The 20,000-nt window shown below is 45.0% G+C and overlaps 1 protein-coding gene across 1 annotated transcript in view; it reads right to left on the reverse strand.

Annotated features, from left to right (window-relative positions):
* LOC121584279 (extracellular matrix organizing protein FRAS1-like) overlaps positions 1–20,000 on the reverse strand; it is a 272,736-nt gene that overhangs the window by 235,144 nt on the left and 17,592 nt on the right. Inside the window, exons 8-12 of the mRNA XM_045225959.1 lie at positions 19,996–20,000; positions 15,684–15,827; positions 12,990–13,130; positions 6,135–6,275; positions 4,446–4,589 (exon numbers count right to left, since the gene is read on the reverse strand). The exon at positions 19,996–20,000 is cut by the window's right edge and continues 130 nt beyond it. Coding sequence (XP_045081894.1) covers positions 4,446–4,589; positions 6,135–6,275; positions 12,990–13,130; positions 15,684–15,827; positions 19,996–20,000 — 575 coding nt within the window. The remainder of the gene's footprint in view (positions 1–4,445; positions 4,590–6,134; positions 6,276–12,989; positions 13,131–15,683; positions 15,828–19,995) is intronic.

The raw sequence follows: 20,000 nt of genomic DNA on the forward strand, positions 1-20,000 counted from the left end.
GTCTGCAGCACCCAGCCTCACCCTAAGAATCTGGAAGTAAATGTTAGTTTGGATGATCTGGTGCTTCTGTCCAACCAAGGAGGACCTACAGCAGCACCTAGATTGCGTCATCCACCTCTGGCCTGCTAGCCCCCCTACCTCTACGGGAAGCACAGTTCCCGCTCAGCCCAGTCAAAGCTATTCGCTGCTCTGGCACCCCAATGGTGGAACAAGCCCCCCACGACGCCAGGACAGCGGAGTACTGACCACCTTCCGGAGACACTTGAAACCCTACCTCTTTAAGGAATACCTGGAATAGTAATCCTTCTACCCCCCCCTACTACACTATTTTGTCTAAACTAACACGACTTATTTCAACTGCTAGCACGATTGTTTAAAGAAATGTAATTGGACTTCGAGATGTAGTTGTCCCTGATTGCACTGACTTTGCTCACAGCTGCTTGTTTGAAGAAGTGTATTATGGATCAAGATGTGGTTGTCCCACTGGCTATCCTAAGTTGAATGCACTAATCTGTAAGTGTCTGGATAAGAGCGCCGCTAAATGATTAAATGTAAATGTAAATACATGAATAGTTATAGAACCCATTTCTCTCTATGGTTGGGAGGTCTGGGGTTACTCACCAGCCAAGAATTCACAGTGGGACAAACACCAAATTGAGACTGCATGCAGAATTCTGCAAAAACATCCTCTGTGTACAACGTAAAACATCAAATAATGCATGCAGAGCAGATTTAGGATGACTCCCGCTAATTATCAAAATCCAGAAAAGAGCAATTAAATTCTACTTCTCAAACCTTCCATAACAAAGCTTTCACCTACAGAGAGGTGAACCTGGAGAAAAGTCCCCTCAGCCAGCTGGTACGGGGACTCTGTTCACAAACACAAACAGACCCCACAGAGCCAATTAGACACAACCAAATCATGAGAAAACAAAAAGATAATTACTTGACTCATTGGAAAGAATCAACAGAAAAGCGGAGTAAACTGGATTGTTATTTGCCCTAAACAGAGAGTACACAGTGACCACTGTGACTGACCCAAAATTAAGGAAAGCTTTGACTATGTACAGATTCAGTGAACATAGCCTTGCTATTGCCAAATGTATGACCATATTAGAAACACATATTTCCCTCAGATTACACAGACCCACAAAGAATTAGAAAACAAATCCAATTTTGAAGAACTCCCATATCTATTGGGTGAAACACCACAGTGTGCCATCACAGCAGCAATATTTGTGACCTGTTGCCACAAGAAAAGGGCAACCAGTGGAGCACCATTGTAAATACAACCCATATTTATATGAAGTGTATTATAGTGTAGAGTAGTGTAGTGTAGAGTAGTGTAGCGTATTATAGTGTAGTGTATTATAGTGTAGTGTAGAGTAGTGTAGTGTAGAGTAGTGTAGTGTAGTGTAGTGTAGTGTAGTGTAGTGTAGTGTAGTGTAGAGTAGTGTAGAGTAGAGAGAGAGAGAGAGAGAGAGAGAGAGAGAGAGAGAGAGAGAGAGAGAGAGAGAGAGAGAGAGAGAGAGAGAGAGAGAGAGAGAGAGAGAGAGAGAGAGAGAGAGAGAGAGAGAGAGAGAGAGAGAGAGAGAGAGAGAGAGAGAGAGAGAGAGAGAGATCAGGTTAGAGAGGGATAGAGAGCTGAGGTTTTATATATGACTGTAATTAGCCTGAGTCTCTGCTGGCTCTTTCTGTTTCCGTAGACGAGAGGTCTGATGAAAGATTTAGCACCAGATACACAGGAGGGCCTGCTTGATGCTTTAAAATATTAAACGAGCCAGGCCATTTAGGAGCTGTTTACCATAATATCAGTCAGATTCAGCCTCACCTTGGAACGGGAGAAAGGAGATAGTATAGGGAGGATGTATAAATTAGACTGGGGTAGGAATAGAGCCTTGTGGAACACCTTTTCCTTAGAGATGCCGTGAGAAGCAATGTAATTAAGATGCCTAGTGTGTAGGTTTGTCTTTTCAGGTCTAATGTTCTTTCTCTATATCCTTCCATAAAGCTTCTAGAATATAAAGCTACTCGTAAGTAAGGATGCAAAAACATTTCATTTTATTACTAATAGGCCATATGTATGGTGGTCTATTGCATTCAATATGAGTAGCGTTAAGACAAAGGACATTTCTGTTCCCAGAGGCAGCATGAAACTGTATATTATAGCTCAGAACAGCACCTTTAGCTATGCTGATAGAAGTATAAGCTGGAAATCCCCACTGTTAGACACACAGAGCTCTGTTCAGTAATAAAAATGGCTCTGTTCAGTAATAAAATGGCTCTGTTCAGTAATAAAATGGCTCTGTTCAGTAAAAAAATGGCTCTGTTCAGTAATAAAATGGCTTGTTCAGTAATAAAATGGCTCTGTTCAGTACTAAAATGGCTCTGTTCAGTAATAAAATGGCTCTGTTCAGTAATAAAATGGCTGTGTTCAATAATAAAATGGCTGTGTTCAATAATAAAATGGCTCTGTTCAATAATAAAATAGACAATACATAGAGTACAAAGTGCTACACGCCCAGCTTTGGAGTGGTTAGAAGGTCTATTTTCCTGCTTTTGAAAGGAGCTGGCTACTTTACCTAGAGACTTCCAGCAATTGTGCTAAGCTAATGATATGCTAACTGCACGCAGAGACATAAAAATGGTATCCACAGGTTCATCTGACTCTAGGTAAGTTGAAAAATGACCTAAATCTTGAAAAAAGTTACAGTAGGGAGAGAGAGAGAGAGAGAGAGAGAGAGAGAGAGAGAGAGAGAGAGAGAGAGAGAGAGAGAGAGAGAGAGAGAGAGAGAGAGAGAGAGAGAGAGAGAAAGAACTGAGAGAAAAACGGTGATAGACAGATTTAAATAGTACAGTTTTGAGGACAGTACTTAAAAGAGAAAAAGGGAGAGGAAGTGAGAGAAAGCGAGATAGAGATTTAAATAGTACCATTTCAAGGAGGTCAGCACTTGGCCAGAATGACATAACTAATTATATAACATGTGCGTAGTTCACATTGACCAACTGATTCAGAGCATCAGAGAGAGAGAGAGAGAGAGAGAGAGAGAGAGAGAGAGAGAGAGAGAGAGAGAGAGAGAGAGAGAGAGAGAGAGAGAGAGAGAGAGAGAGAGAGAGAGAGAGAGAGAGAGAGAGAGAGAGAGAGAGAGAGAAAAAGAGAAAGAAGGGGAGAAAAAAAGAAGAGAAGAAGAAAAAAGACTGTAGATAAAAAGAGAGAGTTGTGGGAAAGTTATATGTCAGCAGGGAGGGGGCTGATATGAGTGTCTGGCCATGCAGAAAAGATGAGTGCAGTCTCTCCGTGCCCTGGAAGTGCCAGCAGGTATCTTTTATTGAACACAGTTTGGCTGAGTGGAGGAGAACAGAGAGAGGAGAGGAGAGGGGGTGATAACTTCACTGTTTCAATTTCATGTCACTAGGAAAAGAGCGGGACCATAATCATAAAATGTAATTAAAATCTGTGTTTTGTTGCTCACTTTTTTATGCACAGACACAGGCACGCCCTCATGTATACATGCACACATATGGAAAGTGGTTGGTTCCTAACGGGAGAGATCTGCGCCAAGGTGTTCAGATGGGACTCATTTTCAATACAATCAGGAGAGATGGTGATAAGTTTAAACAAAAATGCAATAAATAAAATTCTATCTCATATCAACAATTCATCTGGGTATAATATATAGTGAACTAAAATCTACACAAAAATATTATTTCTCTCAAATTTTGTGCACAAATGTGTTAACATCCCTGTTAGTGAGCATTTCTCCTTTGCCAAGATAATCCGTCCACCTGTAGTCAAGAAGCTGATTAAACAGCATGATCATTACACAGGTGAACCTTGTGCTGGGGACAATAAAAGGCCACTCTAAAATGTGCAGTTTTGTCACACAACACAATGCCACAGATGTCTCAAGTTTTGAGGGAGCGTGCAATTGGCATGCTGACTGCAGGAATGTCCATCAGAGCTGTAGCCAGAGAATTCAATGTTAAAAACTATTCTGATTGGCTGGGCCTGGCTCCCAGTGGGTGGACCTGGTTCACAAGTGGGTGGGGCCTATGCCCTCCCAGGCCCACCAATGGCTGCGCCCTGCCCTGTCAGTGAAATCCATAGCTTAGGGCCAGAATTTATTTCAATTGACTGATTTCCTTCTATGATCTGTAACTCAGTAAAATCTTTGAAAGTGTTGCATTTATATTTTTGTTCAGTATAGTTGACTTTCTTCGTGGATATTGTTTATGTTTACTGAGATTAAAATAACTTCGCTCATCAAATATTCAAGTTCTCTGTGAAAGTTTCCTAAACAGAGATTTCTCCAGGGGATTGTTTTCAAGTTCTTAATTGCTTAGAAAAAAGATTCACCTAAAAGCCAAACTCCTTCAGACAATGATTGATACAGTATCAACACACACACACACACTAATCCACCCCTAATACACACACTACTCACCCTGGCAGAATCCTTGGGAGTGTAAGAACAGTCCATCTGGACAGCTAGTCCTGCAGTAGCCGTTGTTGAAGTTGGCCAGGGGGGGGCAGGACACACAGTCAGCCTGAGACGTACCTGAACACTCCTGGCAGGACGGGTGGCACCCTGGGGGAAAAGGGAGGGTGAGAGTGGGGGGAGAGAGGGGAAGGGGTGGGAGGGGAGGGGAGGGGGGAGAGAGGGGATAGAGTGGGAGGGGAGGGGGGAGGGAGGGGATAGAGTGGGAGGGGAGGGGGGAGGGGTGATAGCATGGGAGTGGGGAGAGAGGGGATAGAGTGGGAGGGGAGGGGAGCGAGAGGGGATAGAGTGGGAGGGGAGGGAGGAGAGAGGGGGGGAGCAGGTAGAGGTTAATAATAGTGTATCATTATCCAAAGATCAATGGATATGATTGTATTGATTGTATTTTGCCATCACCTGGCTGGAGCCGTTTAGGGGTTAAGTGCCTTGCTCAAGGGCACAACAGTAGTGGATGGCAGTTGAGATATGACCTCAGGGATCTCATGTGAACGGAGGAGCACCATTCTGGTCCCTCCTTGAGGATCCCTGCAGTATCTGCTGGTGTCATTCCTACTACCTCAGAAACCATTTGAAACCAGATGGTTTGTGTCTAGACAGTTGGTTGCTTAGAAAACCAGGCAAAGCTAGATACGATTGTTTCCTTCAAATTTCCCAAAATGATTATTGTGAAAAACAGTGTGAAGACACAATAAACTTTGACACATCAACACTAGAGGACAGACAGCAGAGACACTAAGCAGATATAAGCCAGTTGGTCGCAGGAGGGTCAACTCCCTGCAAATGAGGTTTGAGATGGTAAATGAGGCTTTGCTAATGGATAGCAGATTAAAGTGACTCCACATTGCAGCCTTCTGCTAATGAAATTAAATTGAGGAGTCTGAGGAGAAAGCCCAGCGAGCTGTTAAAGCCCCGCACTGTGATTACGACTGTGTCCCAAATGGCACCCTATTCAGTCCATATCGCTCCGGTCAAAAATACTTTATAGGGAATAGCATGCCGTTCGGGACCCATCCTCACTTTAAGTACATCAGATTCTTCAAAAGGAGAAGCTTTGCCCAGAAACGGCTGAACTGCCGAATGACTTTCCACGGTTACTGAAAATGTATTCTCTCACAAACTGTTTAAACTGGGTGAGAATGGTAATGTTTCTCTCTATGGCTCTGGGAAATAAATGTATTTTTGATATTCGTTATTGAAGGAATGAATCGTACCGACAACTGGCATAGCATTTCCATGCTAAGCGCTAAAATAGCAAACTATGACTGTTTCTTCAACAGCTAGAAGCACTAGATGTGCGTTTTTTGAATCCCTTGTTGGTAAAATGGGATCTTCAAAGAGTCCTAACAAATAGGGAATCACAGACTGTTTTACATTCAAATTATAACTTAAGACTGGTTCCTTTTCCTCTCAGTAGCTTTCTTAAGTGACTGGGTTTGAACATGGGTCTCCTGTGTGTAGCTTCATGTGTGTGGTGGTCAGTATTGGTTGCCCAGATAATGGTATGCTGTCAATAGTCACAGGGAGGTGTGTGTGTGTGTGTGTGTGTGTGTGGGCGTGTGTGTGTGTGTATGTGAATGTGTGTTTGTGTGTATGTGTGTTTGTGTGTGTGTGTGCATAGAAAAAAGGTATCCTTACCTTGGCAGGTGTTGTCCTGGACGGTGTGTCCTGGGGGACATCTGGGGACACACTGGCCTTCCTGGAGGACGTAGGGCTGGGCACAGGAAGTACAGTTCTGACTACTTCCTCCTGTGCACTGTAAACAGGAAGTGTGGCATTCTGAAATGGACCAAGAGAGAGAAAAGAGGTGGGTTTCGGTTTGCAATATTATCCATTTAGCCTGAAACGCCCATTGATACAGCATTTGAAGTCTCCTTGAGTATAAGGACACCCTACTGCATATGCTGTGGTCTTGTGACAAACTGACACCATTTTGGGCTAATGTGGTCCTCTGTAGCTTAGCTGGTAGAGCACGGCGCTTGTAACGCCAAGGGTAGTGGGTTCGATCCCCGGGACCACCCATACACAAAAATGTATGCACACATGACTGTAAGTCGCTTTGGATAAAAGCGTCTGCTAAATGGCATATTATTATTATTATTATTATTATTATTATTATGTGCTATCATTTCAATGTGTGTAGGAATTTACATTCACCCATCTCCACGATGTTGGGAAATGTAAATATTGGTGATCAATATCAGAGAAAGTTTTGTAATCAAAAAAAATAAAATAATGTATAGTCATCAACTGGAAAGCCTTGTACTCACCCACAATAACAAACTGGAAGACAGAACTATCTAGCTACAGCCCTTTGGATATTATATATTATAAAGTTAAAAAAGAGATATTTGTCAGAATTTGGAGGACATATATTGATCACCTTGAGAATGTTTTGTATAGTGGGCGTTTTGTTTTATTTTTTTTATTTCCGTGTTGTGTTTGAAAAACAATCAAACAAAAAAAATTTATATATATATATATTGTGACGTCACGAGAGGCTACACAGCTTTCAGCGGGATTGCTCAAGTAGTGCAAGGAGACAAGGTTCAAACAAAACAAGGATTTTATTATAGGTCTTGGGAAATTAACGAAAATATAACAAAATTCTGTTCTCTTGTGGCTCTTTAAGGGTTAACAGTTCAGGGATGTCTCTTCCACATCCAAAATCATAATTCTCACTCGCTCAGATAACTTTTCCCCAGCCTTACTGTAGTCCACGTTGCAGCTAGTGGCCAACCCAGCAAAAAAGTCCTTCCAAATGTCTCTCACGTATTTCCACAGGTGCATATATCCAAAGGTGAGTATTTCCCAAAGGTAAGTATCTCCAAATCCTTATATTCCTCATGGAAGTGGACGTGCAGCACTCTTGTCCTCCAGAGAGCCCAGGTTGGAGACTGTGTCTCTTCCCTTCCCAAACCTTCAGCTCATCAGCTCCTCATTTGTTTCAGCTGCGTGGGAAGATTGGCCATAGAGGGGGTGGAGTTCCCGACCATACCAGCAGATGGAGCCATAGCTGTCTGGGTTTGCAGCCACCTCAGGGGGATGTAACGTCCCTCCAGGACACAGCCTCTCGTGACATCACACATCCCCCTCCTCGGGACCGACGTCCTCGTCGGGGTAAAGGCAGCGAAGAAGGCATCACGCCGGGAGAGGGCGTCCGCATTGCCGTGGTGCTTGCCAGACTGCTCTCTCTTCAACTCCTCCAACTCTAGGACCAGGGACTCAGCCTCCTGTTGTCTCTCCTTGAGTTTCTTACTGAACGCATCAGCCTTGGTTTTAGCAGAGTTTAGCTTCTGTTGAGCAGCTTTCAGTTCCTTCTCTCTCTCTGCCTCCGCATTCTTCATCTTGTTCTCCAACACCTTGTACTTCTCCTCTGCCTTCTTCTGGACCTCCTTACTCCTGCGCAGGGTCTCCCTCACACTCCTCGATGGTCCTGCGCAGCCTCTCCAGCTCCTCCTGTTGCTTAGGGAAGGAGCTCTGTTGGAGTTTAGCCTGGAGGATATCTAACTCTTCTGTCTTCATGTCTAACTGTTGCTTTAACAAACGATACCTCTCAGCGGTCCCCTTCAGACCAGACAGTTCTTTGTCCAGATTCTGTAGCTCCGTCTCTGTGTCGGTCTGGGCACCTGCCATCCCTATCAGAGCCCGGGCGGGAGTGAGTAACTCGGAGGATTGCACGGAGCCTTCCCAGGATGAGTCTTGCCTCTCCGTTTCCGAGGTACTCGGGTTATCCTCTCCTGAGACTCTCTCCAGAGTGGGTAAAAGGCTGGGCAGTCTCGTCCAATTAGGACAGGGACGGGGAGGGAATCAACCACCCCCGCCGCCGTGTGTATGGTTCCCGTGTGCTGGTCATTGTAAGTTCAGTAATGGGGTATTCTCTGGTGTCCCCATGGACACAGGAAACTGGGAGGACTTTCCCCGGGGTCAGACACGTTGGGCCCACCAAATCCTTACGCACCAGGGTGGCCCGGCTACCAGAATCCAGTAAGGCCTCCACATCATGGTGATTCACAGTTACCGGGCAGGTGGGGGGTCGATCTGGGCCGCCATCTCGACTCCCAAGAGCGAGGCAAAACGGTGTGTGGGTGCTGAGCTGGAGGACTCGCAGTGGGCATAGGTTCATCGGCTGGTTTCCCACACTGCCAGGAGATATGTCCCATCTCCCCACACCGGTAACACTGTCGAGTTTCCCCCTCCTGGTGTACTCTTCTTGGACCCGCCTGGTTTCTGGCTCCCCCTGGAGCCGGGATAAGTCCTGACGTGGCTGGGTTCGAGACCCGGGGTCCTTTGGACGGGTTCTTCCCATTTGTGGTGGGGCCGCCCTCCTGGGGTCTTTTTCGGAAGCATTCAGCATCTCCGCTGTGGCCTGGTACTTTTCCACAGCTTCCACGGTCAGATCAGCCGTGGTCAAGGCCTGTTGACTGATGAACCGCTTTTGCCTCATAAGGCAGGGGCGCGTAGGTAACGATCCACCACAACGGCCTCCACCACCGCCGCTGCTGTATTCCTCTGCGGATCCAGCCATTTCCTTTGCGATTCGGACAAGTTCATGCATCTGCGCCCGAGGAGGTTGGTCTGGTTGGAAGGTCCAACTGTGAAAGCGCTGGGCCATACCAAACTTTGTGAGTCCATATCTGCTGAGGATTCTCAGACTTGAGGGCATCATAGTCAGTAACCTGGTCAGGGCCCAGGTCCCGGACAGCATTCAGCGATTCCCCGGTTAGAAAGGGGGCTAACAGACCAACCCACTGTTGCTTGGGCCAGGCTTCCCTAGTGGCCGTGGCCTCAAATGCATGCAGGTATGCCTCAATGTCATCGGTAGCTCCCATCTTAGATATAAAGTCACTTGCCTTTATTGGGCGGGTATTTTGGACCACCCTCTGTCTCTGCAACTGCAATTCCTCTGCCTTCAGAAGGTTGGCTTTCTTTTGCTCCTCCAAGAGAGCCACGTTTGCTTGCATCTGGGCTTGCTGGCCAGCAACAAGGGCTTTCAATATGTCCTCCATTTCAGTCGGCGGGGAGCCTACGGCCAACTTGGAAAACTGGGTGATCAAACCTTCGGTATCCTCCTCTGACATGCACTATTAACGCTGAGCGTGCCCGTATTCTCCACCATCTGTGACGTCACGAGAGGCTACACAGCTTTCAGCGGGATTGCTCAAGTAGTGCAAGGAGACAAGGTTCAAACAAAACAAGGATTTTATTATAGGTCTTGGGAAATTAACGAAAATATAACAAAATTCTGTTCTCTTGTGGCTCTTTAAGGGTTAACAGTTCAGGGATGTCTCTTCCACATCCAAAATCATAATTCTCACTCGCTCAGATAACTTTTCCCCAGCCTTACTGTAGTCCACGTTGCAGCTAGTGGCCAACCCAGCAAAAAGTCCTTCCAAATGTCTCTCACGTATTTCCACAGGTGCATATATCCAAAGGTGAGTATTTCCCAAAGGTAAGTATCTCCAAATCCTTATATTCCTCATGGAAGTGGACGTGCAGCACTCTTGTCCTCCAGAGAGCCCAGGTTGGAGACTGTGTCTCTTCCCTTCCCAAACCTTCAGCTCATCAGCTCCTCATTTGTTTCAGCTGCGTGGGAAGATTGGCCATAGAGGGGTGGAGTTCCCGACCATACCAGCAGATGGAGCCATAGCTGTCTGGGTTTGCAGCCACCTCAGGGGGATGTAACGTCCCTCCAGGACACAGCCTCTCGTGACATCACAATATATATATATATGTATATATATATATATATACAGTGGGGAGAAGAAGTATTTGATACACTGCCGATTTTGCAGGTTTTCCTACTTACAAAGCATGCAGAGGTCTGTAATTTTTATCATAGGTACACTTCAACTGTGAGTAACGGAATCTAAAACAAAAATCCAGAAAATCACATTGTATGATTTTTAAGTAATTAATTTGCATTTTATTGCATGACATAAGTATTTGATACATCAGAAAAGCAGAACTTAATATTTGGTACAGAAACCTTTGTTTGCAATTACAGAGATCATACGTTTCCTGTAGGTCTTGACCAGGTTTGCACACACTGCATAGTAGTACACTATATAGTAGTAGTAGTACACTATATAGTAGTAGTAGTACACTAAATAGGGAAGAGGGTGCCATCTGGGACACAAACATAGTGAAACCCAGCTGTGGAAACCGTAAACAGGAAGACCAGTAGTTATCTCTAACCCACACACGTAAAACACACACACACACACACACACACACACAGTGCCTTAGGAAAGTATTCAGACCCCTTGACTTCTTCCACATTTTGTTAGGTTTCAGCCTTTTTTCAAAAATATTTCCTCATCAATCTACACACAATAGCCCATAATGACAAAGCAAAAACAGTTTTTTTTAGAAATGTTTGCTAATTTATTAAAAATAAAAAAACGGAAATATCACATTTATATAAGTATTCAGACCCTTTACTCAGTACTTTGTTGAAGCACCTTTGGCAGCAATTACAGCCACGAGTCTTCTTGGGTATGACGCTACAAGCTTGGCACACCTTTATTTGGGGAGTTTTTCCCATTCTTGTCTGCAGATCCTCTCAAGCTCTGTCAGGTTGGATGGGGAGCGTTGCTGCACAGCTATTTTCAGGTCTCTCCAGAGATGTTCAATCGGATTCAAGTCCGGACTCTGACTGGGCCACTCAAGGACATTCAGAGACTTGTCCCGAAGCCACTCCTGCGTTGTCTTGGCTGTGTGCTTAGGGTGGTTGTCCTGTTGGAAGGTAAACCTTTGCCCCAGTCTGAGGTGCTGAGCGCTCTGGAGCAGGTTTTCATCAAGGATCTCTCTGTACTTTGCTCCATTCATCTTTCCCTCTAGCCTGAGTAGTCTCCCAGTCCCTGCTGCTGAAAAACATATCCACAGCATGATGCTGCCACTCCCATGCTTCACCGTAGGGATGGTGCCAGGTTTCCTCCAGATGTGACGCTTGGCATTTAGGCCAAAGAGTTCAGTCTTGGTTTAATCAGACCAGAGAATCTTGTTTCTCATGGTCTGAGAGTCTTCAGGTGACTTTTGGCAAACTCCAAGCAGGCTGTCATGGAGTGCAGCAGAGATGGTTGTCCTTCTGGAAGGTTCTCCCATCTCCACAGAGGAATTCTAGAGCTCTGTCAGAGTGACCATTGGGTTCTTGGTCACCACCCTAACCAAGGCCCTTCTCCCACGATTGCTCAGTTTGGCTGGGCAGCCAGCTCTAGGAAGAGTCTTGGTGGGTCCAAACTTCTTCCATTTAAGAATGATGGAGGCCACTGTGTTCTTGGGGACCTTCAATGCTGCATATATTTTTTTGTACCTTTCCCTAGATCTGTGCCTCGACACAATCCTGTCTCTGAGCTCTACGGACAATTCCTTCGACCTCATGGCTTGGTTTTTGCTCTGACATGCACTGCCAACTGTGGGACCTTATATAGACAGGTGTGTGCCTTTACAAATCATGTCCAATCAATTGAATTTACCACAGGTGGACTCCAATCAAGTTGTAGAAACGCTGCTGCTATGTTCTAACACAGCTATCCCCCCCCACACACACACACACACGTACACATACACACCTTCCACTCCCAAACCCCCACCACTGTCTACTTGCCTCTGCATGTGTGTTGTGCGTCCAGGTAGAATCGAGCAGGGCATCCGGCCACACACACTCCGCGGGGCATTGGTGTGAGAATGTGACTGGTCAGTGGCTGCAGGGCCTCTTCTGGTTTGAGACACCTCAGACAGTCAGAGGACAGGGGACCCACACACGACCTACAGGATGGGTGGCAGTCTGGGGGGAGAGAGAACAAACTGAGTCAGACTTAAAAAACGCACTCACACACGACCTGCAGGATGGGTGGCAGGGGTGGGCGGGTGTTGAAGACTCATGCAAATTGCTTCTGAATGGTTTACATACACATACACGACATACTTAAATGGAGAAATGAACGCAACCTAATGCTCAAAGGCAGTGATATGATGTTTTACAGTGTAATGATGTCATGTCATAGTATCGTGGGGAACAGGTTAGAGTTACTAGATAAGTGGTGAGGAGACAGAAAGTCTAAATTCCATTATGTCAAAGGAGATTAGTGATGTTTAGGATAGCATGAGTGATGGACAGGATACTGACTTGGGGTAAGGGTGATGAACATCAAAGACAGGGAATGCCCTTGGACACTTACCAGATGTATGCCAGGAAGAGGGTAATAGAAGGTATATAAAGTAGAGTGTTTCCTTTGTTCAAGTTAGTTCGTAAACACCAAGGGCAAAGATCTGGTCATTGTTGTAACGAACCCGGTACGATCATTAAACATTTTCATTAAACTGTCTACAAAGTGTCTAAGAAAATCCTTGCATCCTTGATTACTTGAACACCCGAGAAACTCATCATAACAAGCAGCACGATCAAAATCTAAACTGGTCCCATCCTGATGGTCCAGTTCTCCTTTCAAAGGCCCACACCCTTCCTCTAACCCAAACCCAGCCACTTACTGAGGCAGGTCCCATCCAGATGATACAGCCCCTCTCCGCAGGCCTCCAGACACTGGCCCTGGTGTAAGGACAGTCCCTGGGAACAGAGGGTACACTGGGACGCAGTGGTGCCGGAGCAGGACCAGCAGGAGCTGTGACAGGCTGAGAGAGAAGAGGTCAGATGTCAATCACACTGTAGGAGCCAATCAGGGCTCAGTTGGCTGGCAAACCTGTTAGGAGTACACAGTATGTGCAGGTTTTGGTCTAGTGTTCACTAATACACATAGTGAACACATATAGTATCAGTCAGGTAACCTGGTGGTTAATAGAGGTATTACAGGGCAGCAGGTAGCCTAGTGGTTAATAGAGGCATGATGGGGCAGCAGGTAGCCTAGTGGTTAATAGAGGTATTACAGGGCAGCAGGTAGCCTAGTGGTTAATATAGGTATTAGAGGGCAGCAGGTAGCCTAGTGGTTAATAGAGGTATTACAGGGCAGCAGGTAGCCTAGTGGTTAATAGAGGTATTACAGGGCAGCAGGTAGCCTAGTGGTTAATAGAGGTATTACAGGGCAGCAGGTAGCCTAGTGGTTAATAGAGGTATCAGAGGGCAGCAGGTAGCCTAGTGGTTAATAGAGGTATTACAGGGAAGCAGGTAGCCTAGTGGTTAATAGAGGTATTACAGGGCAGCAGGTAGCCTAGTGGTTAATAGAGGTATTACAGGGCAGCAGGTAGCCTAGTGGATAATAGAGGTATTAGAGGGCAGCAGGTAGCCTAGTGGTTAATATAGGTATTACAGGGCAGCCGGTAGCCTAGTGGTTAATAGAGGTATTACAGGGCAGCAGGTAGCCTAGTGGTTAATAGAGGTATTACAGGGCAGCAGGTAGCCTAGTGGTTAATAGAGGTATTAGAGGGCAGCAGGTAGCCTAGTGGTTAATATAGGTATTACAGGGCAGCAGGTAGCCTAGTGGTTAATATAGGTATTACAGGGCAGCAGGTAGCCTAGTGGTTAATAGAGGTATTACAGGGCAGCAGGTAGCCTAGTGGTTAATAGAGGTATTACAGGGCAGCAGGTAGCCTAGTGGTTAATAGAGGTATTACAGGGCAGCAGGTAGCCTAGTGGTTAATAGAGGTATTACAGGGCAGCAGGTAGCCTAGTGGTTAATAGAGGTATTAGAGGGCAGCAGGTAGCCTAGTGGTTAATAGAGGTATTACAGGGCAGCAGGTAGCCTAGTGGTTAATAGAGGTATTACAGGGCAGCAGGTAGCCTAGTGGTTAATAGAGGTATTACAGGGCAGCAGGTAGCCTAGTGGTTAATAGAGGTATTAGAGGGCAGCAGGTAGCCTAGTGGTTAATAGAGGTATTACAGGGCAGCAGGTAGCCTAGTGGTTAATATAGGTATTAGAGGGCAGCAGGTAGCCTAGTGGTTAATAGAGGTATTACAGGGCAGCAGGTAGCCTAGTGGTTAATAGAGGTATTACAGGGCAGCAGGTAGCCTAGTGGTTAATAGAGGTATTACAGGGCGCAGGTAGCCTAGTGGTTAATAGAGGTATTAGAGGGCAGCAGGTAGCCTAGTGGTTAATATAGGTATTACAGGGCAGCAGGTAGCCTAGTGGTTAATATAGGTATTACAGGGCAGCAGGTAGCCTAGTGGTTAATAGAGGTATTACAGGGCAGCAGGTAGCCTAGTGGTTAATAGAGGTATTAGAGGGCAGCAGGTAGCCTAGTGGTTAATAGAGGTATTACAGGGCAGCAGGTAGCCTAGTGGTTAAGAGCGTTGGGCCAGTAATGGAAAGGTTGCTAGATCTAATCCCTGAACCGATAAAGTGAAAATAATCTGAGCAAGGCAATTAACCCTAACTGCTCCCCAACGGCCAATGTGGCAGCCCCCCACCCCCACCCCCGTACCTCTCCGATTTGGTTAAAAGTGGAAGGCAAGTTTTGGTTGGACCTGGTCTGCAATTGACTATAACATAAATGTTTTTATATTTATTTATTTAATGTAAACTCTGTGAGGAGGTGCTTACCTCTGCAGTGGCCATGACTGTCAAGGTAATACTGATCCGGACAGTGGGAAATACATTTCCCATGATGCATAGCAGAGCCCGAGGGGCAGCTCATGCACTTGGGGTTGTCAGGGTAACAGGTAGTGCAGGATGAGTCACATGCTGTGGGGATGACACACACACACAGTCAGACACAATTTAGATTTCACCATTTTAAAATGTACCTACAAATGTACCTTATTCAAACATGTTCTCAGAACATTATTTAATTATCTTCAATAACCTTTAATTTCCGTTCTCAAAACGTTAATAAAACCTCAGAGGAAAACTTTCAGGGAACCGTAGTAAAACGTTCTCAGAACCTCCATTCAATCTTAAAATGAACATTCCCAGAACAAGTAAAATGTTCACTTCCGTTCTCAGAACGTTTAAAAAACATTCAGTTTTACCGGTCAGGAAACGTATGGCTTCGTTCCCAGAACCAATGGGAAAATGAAAATGTACGTTCCCACAACTTCCAAGGAACCAAATGTGCTAGCTGGGATAACTTCCACTGAGATATTTGAGTTTTGTGTAACTGCTCCCAAAAATGTAGATGAGGAAGTCGGGTTTGTTACAACCGAATTCAAATAACTCAATATGGCCGCTGGTCAACTCACCACAGAATCTATTGAAGATGTATTTGTTATTCTAACTATAGGTTCATGCTCACCATAACAGGTGCCTTGTTGGGTGTAGAAGCCTGATCCACAATCTGGGACACAGAGTCCATCTCTGAGCAGGTGGGACGGGTCAGAACACGACACACACTCCTGCTGGCTCGGTCCCACACACACTGAACAGGATGCATGGCAACCTGAGGGAGGGAGAGGAGGAGGGGGGGGAGACAGCGAGAAAGACAAAGAGAGGGGGGAAGGGGGGAGAGAGAGAGAGAGAAAGAGAGGGGAAGGAGAGAGAGAGAGAGAAAGAAGGGAGAGAGAGAGAGAAAGAGAGAGAGGGAGAGATAGAGAGGGGGAAGGGGGAGAGAGAGAGCGAGAGAGCGAGAGAGAGAGAGAGAAAGAGAGAGAGAGAGAAAGAAAGGAGAGAGAGAGAAAGAGAGAAAGAGAGGGGGAAGGGAGAGAGAGAGAGAGAGAGAGAGAGAGAGAGAGAGAGAGAGAGAGAGAGAGAGAGAGAGAGAGAGAAGGGGGGAATTAATATGGAAGAGATGATGCACTGCCGGCCAATTCCAAATCCATAGCTCGGTTGATATATGTACATTCAGCACCCCAGTTTGGATGGTGAAGCAAACCAAGAAGGGAAACAGCAACCAACGCAGTCTTGTCAAGGTAACTTCAAATATTCGCTGTGATCCTGATTCGGTGAAAGAATGTGTGTCTGTGTGTTTGAAACGGTAGCTAAGTCTCTGATGCTCTGTCGGTCCCACTGGGACTCACTGGGAGTTACATTGCTTTGGCAATGTAAACACGTTTCCCATGCCAATAAAGCTATATTGAGTCGTTTTTATGAGGGCCAGTAAAGCTCATAAAGTGACTATTTAAACAGGGAGAAGGAGTGAGGGCTCTGGGGACCAAATGCTCTCAGAGCAACACAGGGATTCCTTTTCACACTGCTCTGTGTGAAAACCAGAGGCATTTCTACACTCCCAATTTCAACATTCACACACACTCCTTACTGACTGGTACAGCAAGTTTAAGGGGCTTTATTGGCATGGGAACCATATGTTTACATTGCCAAAGCAAGTGAAATAGATAATAAACAAAAGTGAAATAAGCAATAAAAAAATGAACAGTAAACATTACACTCACAAAAGTTCCAAAATAATAAAGACATTTCAAACGTCATAAATACAGTGTTATGTCTATATACAGCGTTGTAATGATGTGCAAATAGTCAAAGTACAAAAGGGAAAATAAATAAACATAAATATAGGTTGTATTTACAATGGTGTTTGTTCTTCACTGGTTGCCCTTTTCTTGTGGCAACAGGTCACAAATCTTGCTGCTAATGTTGCACACTGTGGTATTTCACGCAATAGATATGGGAGATGATCAAAATTGGATTTGTTTTCGAATTCATTGTGGGTCTGTGTAATCTGGGGAAAGATGTGACTCGTTTCAGGAAACTTGGTGTCTATCGCGCGTCACTACTTCACAGGAGAGCCATTTGCGTTTTTTGCAGAAATGCCTTCTGGAATACGTGTACTTTCATGTGCCTTAATAGCAAACTTGTATGCCATCAGTAAATACGAATAAAATATTAAAATTACGAGCCAAGTTTGTTTTAGCCACGGAAAAAGACAGGAACCTTCCCGCTAGCCATCATTGGCTGAGATAATGGATGGGCTGGACGTGCCGAGAGATGAGTTCGGATTGGTCGGATTGGTCTGCCATGTAGCACGCTTCTGTCTATAACATGAGCTGGTCAGTATGTGTAGGTAATCCATTCTAACGCTGCTTTTTTGAAAGATATTACATAGTAGAACTGCAGAAGTGTTGCTCTCCACTTTCTGGAGGACCGAGTTTTGAAATCAGTGGAATGCCCTGTGGTATTAGAGTATGATGGCTAAGGAGGTGGAGAAAATTCTGGCGTTTGATTGCAAATATGCAGAGGGAGTCGAAAAGATAACACACAGAAGGCTGTTGTATAAAACACCTGTCTCTGGATTACATCTTCAAACTGAGGGCAACCATGGCATCCGACAGAGAGGGAGAAGCGTCCATCCATGTATACCGGTAAGATAGTCTAGCTAGCTACATTTTCAGATCTTAGCCTAGTGTTAGCTAGCTAGCTAACATTGAACCTGGTTGGTTAGGTACCTGCAGATTCATGCAGGGTAGTAATGTTATGAGTTGGGATTATGGTTCATTGTTTAGCTAGCTAGCTAAAGTACATGTCTAAAGAAAAGACTCAACTATGCAAATAATCATTTCAATAGAATGTTAATCATGTCACTGCGACAACTGTCGATAGATGTAGGAAGCATTCGTAAATTCGCTCTGGCTATCTACTCCGATTTCAGAGCACTCTCGTCTGAGTGTGCCAGAGCGCAGAATAACTGACAAATTTACAAACACTCAAACGTTGGCAAAAAAGCATAATGAAATTGTTGCTAGCAGCACCGTTACAGTCACCAACACTCTGGATAACAAAAACAGCCTAACCAGCTCTGCTAGGGCGAGTAAAATGGTCAAATGATCTGTTCTCTCATTTGTCAGTATGAAAATGTATGCACTCACTAACTGTAAGTCGGTCTGGATAAGAGCGTCTGCTAAATGACTAAAATGTAAAATGTAAATGTGTGTGGAAGTAGCTAGTCTGGAAGTAGCTAGCAAGCTAGCCAACGTTTGCCAGTTAGCTTGGGTGCTTGCTGTTGTTAAGTCAGAACACTCGGATCAACCCTAGTCCTCAGCCAGAGTGTCCAGTGTGCGCTCTGAACCCTCCGAGAGCGAAACGCTTTGAATTTCCGAACTGACAATCTGACAACGCTCTGAGTTTACGAACGGACAATCTGACAACGCTCTGAGTTTACGAACGCCTAGAGCGCAGTCTGAGCGCACTCTGGCACGCCATACTGAATTTACGAACACACCCGTAGTATAAACCAGCCTTTAGTCTTGAAATCTGAGTCCTTAAAGAGATGGGTGGGGCTAAGGCTTAAGAGGGTGTGAAAGATTTTGAATGGGTGTAGACAAAGAAGAGCTCTCCAGTAGGTTTATCAAAACATTCAAGGTCCATTTTCTCAAAATTATTTTCCTATTGTTCCTCAACTGTAGTGTATGATATGCTATTTTCTAGCTCTGAGTCTATATTTTTATTGAATGTAAAAAACATAATTTCAAATGTTGCTACATAAGACCGAATTGAGCCGGTCCTTCACGTCTCTCTAATATGGTCATACATTTGGCAGGAGGTTAGGAAGTGCAGCTCAGTTTCCACATCATTTTGTGGGCAGTGTGCACATAGCCTGTCTTCTCTTGAGAGCCAGGTCTTCCTACGGCGGCCTTTCTCAATAGCAAGGCTATGCTCACTGAGTCTGTACATAGTCAAAGCTTTCCTTAAGTTTGGGTCAGTGTCACGTTTGTTGAAGGACGGGTCAGACCAAGGCGCAGCGTGAAATGCATACATGTTTATTATCAAAATAAACACACAAACAACAAAACAACGTAACGTGAAGTCCTCAGGCTGAACACAATACAAGCCTCTACACGGAACAAGATCCCACAACTAATGATAGCAAACAGGCTACTTAAGTATGATCCCCAATCAGAGACAACGAGCGACAGCTGCCTCTGATTGGGAATCACACCCGGCCAAACATAGAAATACACAACCTAGAAAGAGAACATAGAAAATACAACTAGAGTCCCATACGTCAGGGTGTGACAGTCCGTCTCAGTGGTCAGCTATTCTGCCACTGTGTACTCTCTGTTTAGGGCCAAATAGCATTCTAGTTTGCTCTGTTTTTTTTGTTAATTCTTTCCAATGTGTCAAGTAATTATCTTTTTGATTTCTCATGATTTGGTTGGGGCTAATTGTGTTGCTATCCTGGGGCTCTGTGGGGTCTGTTTGTGTTTGTGAACAGAGCCCCAGGACCAGCTTGCTTAGGGGACCCTTCTCTAGGTTAATCGCTCTGTAGGTGATGGCTTTGTTATGGAAGATTTGGGAATCGCTTCCTTTTAGGTGGTTTTAGAATTTAACAGTTATTTTCTGGATTTTGATAATCAGCGGGTTTCGGCCTAATTCAGCTCTGCATGCATTATTTTGTGTTTTATGTTGTACACAGAGGATATTTTAGCAGAATTCTGCATGCAGAGTCTCAATTTGGTGTTTGTCCCATTTTGTGAATTCTTGGTTGGTGAGCGGACCCCAGACCTCACAACCATAAAGGGCAATGGGTCTCTCTCTCTAAACTCTTGCTCGCTCTCTCTTTCTGTCTCTCTCTCTCTCTCTCTCCCTTTCTCTCTCTCTTTCCCTTTCTTTCTCTCGTTCTCTAGTGAGGCTAAGAACGATAGATAGATACTCACGCAGG

Source organism: Coregonus clupeaformis, chromosome 16 (genome assembly GCF_020615455.1).
Source record: "Coregonus clupeaformis isolate EN_2021a chromosome 16, ASM2061545v1, whole genome shotgun sequence".
In the NCBI taxonomy this organism is placed as follows: domain Eukaryota; kingdom Metazoa; phylum Chordata; class Actinopteri; order Salmoniformes; family Salmonidae; genus Coregonus; species Coregonus clupeaformis.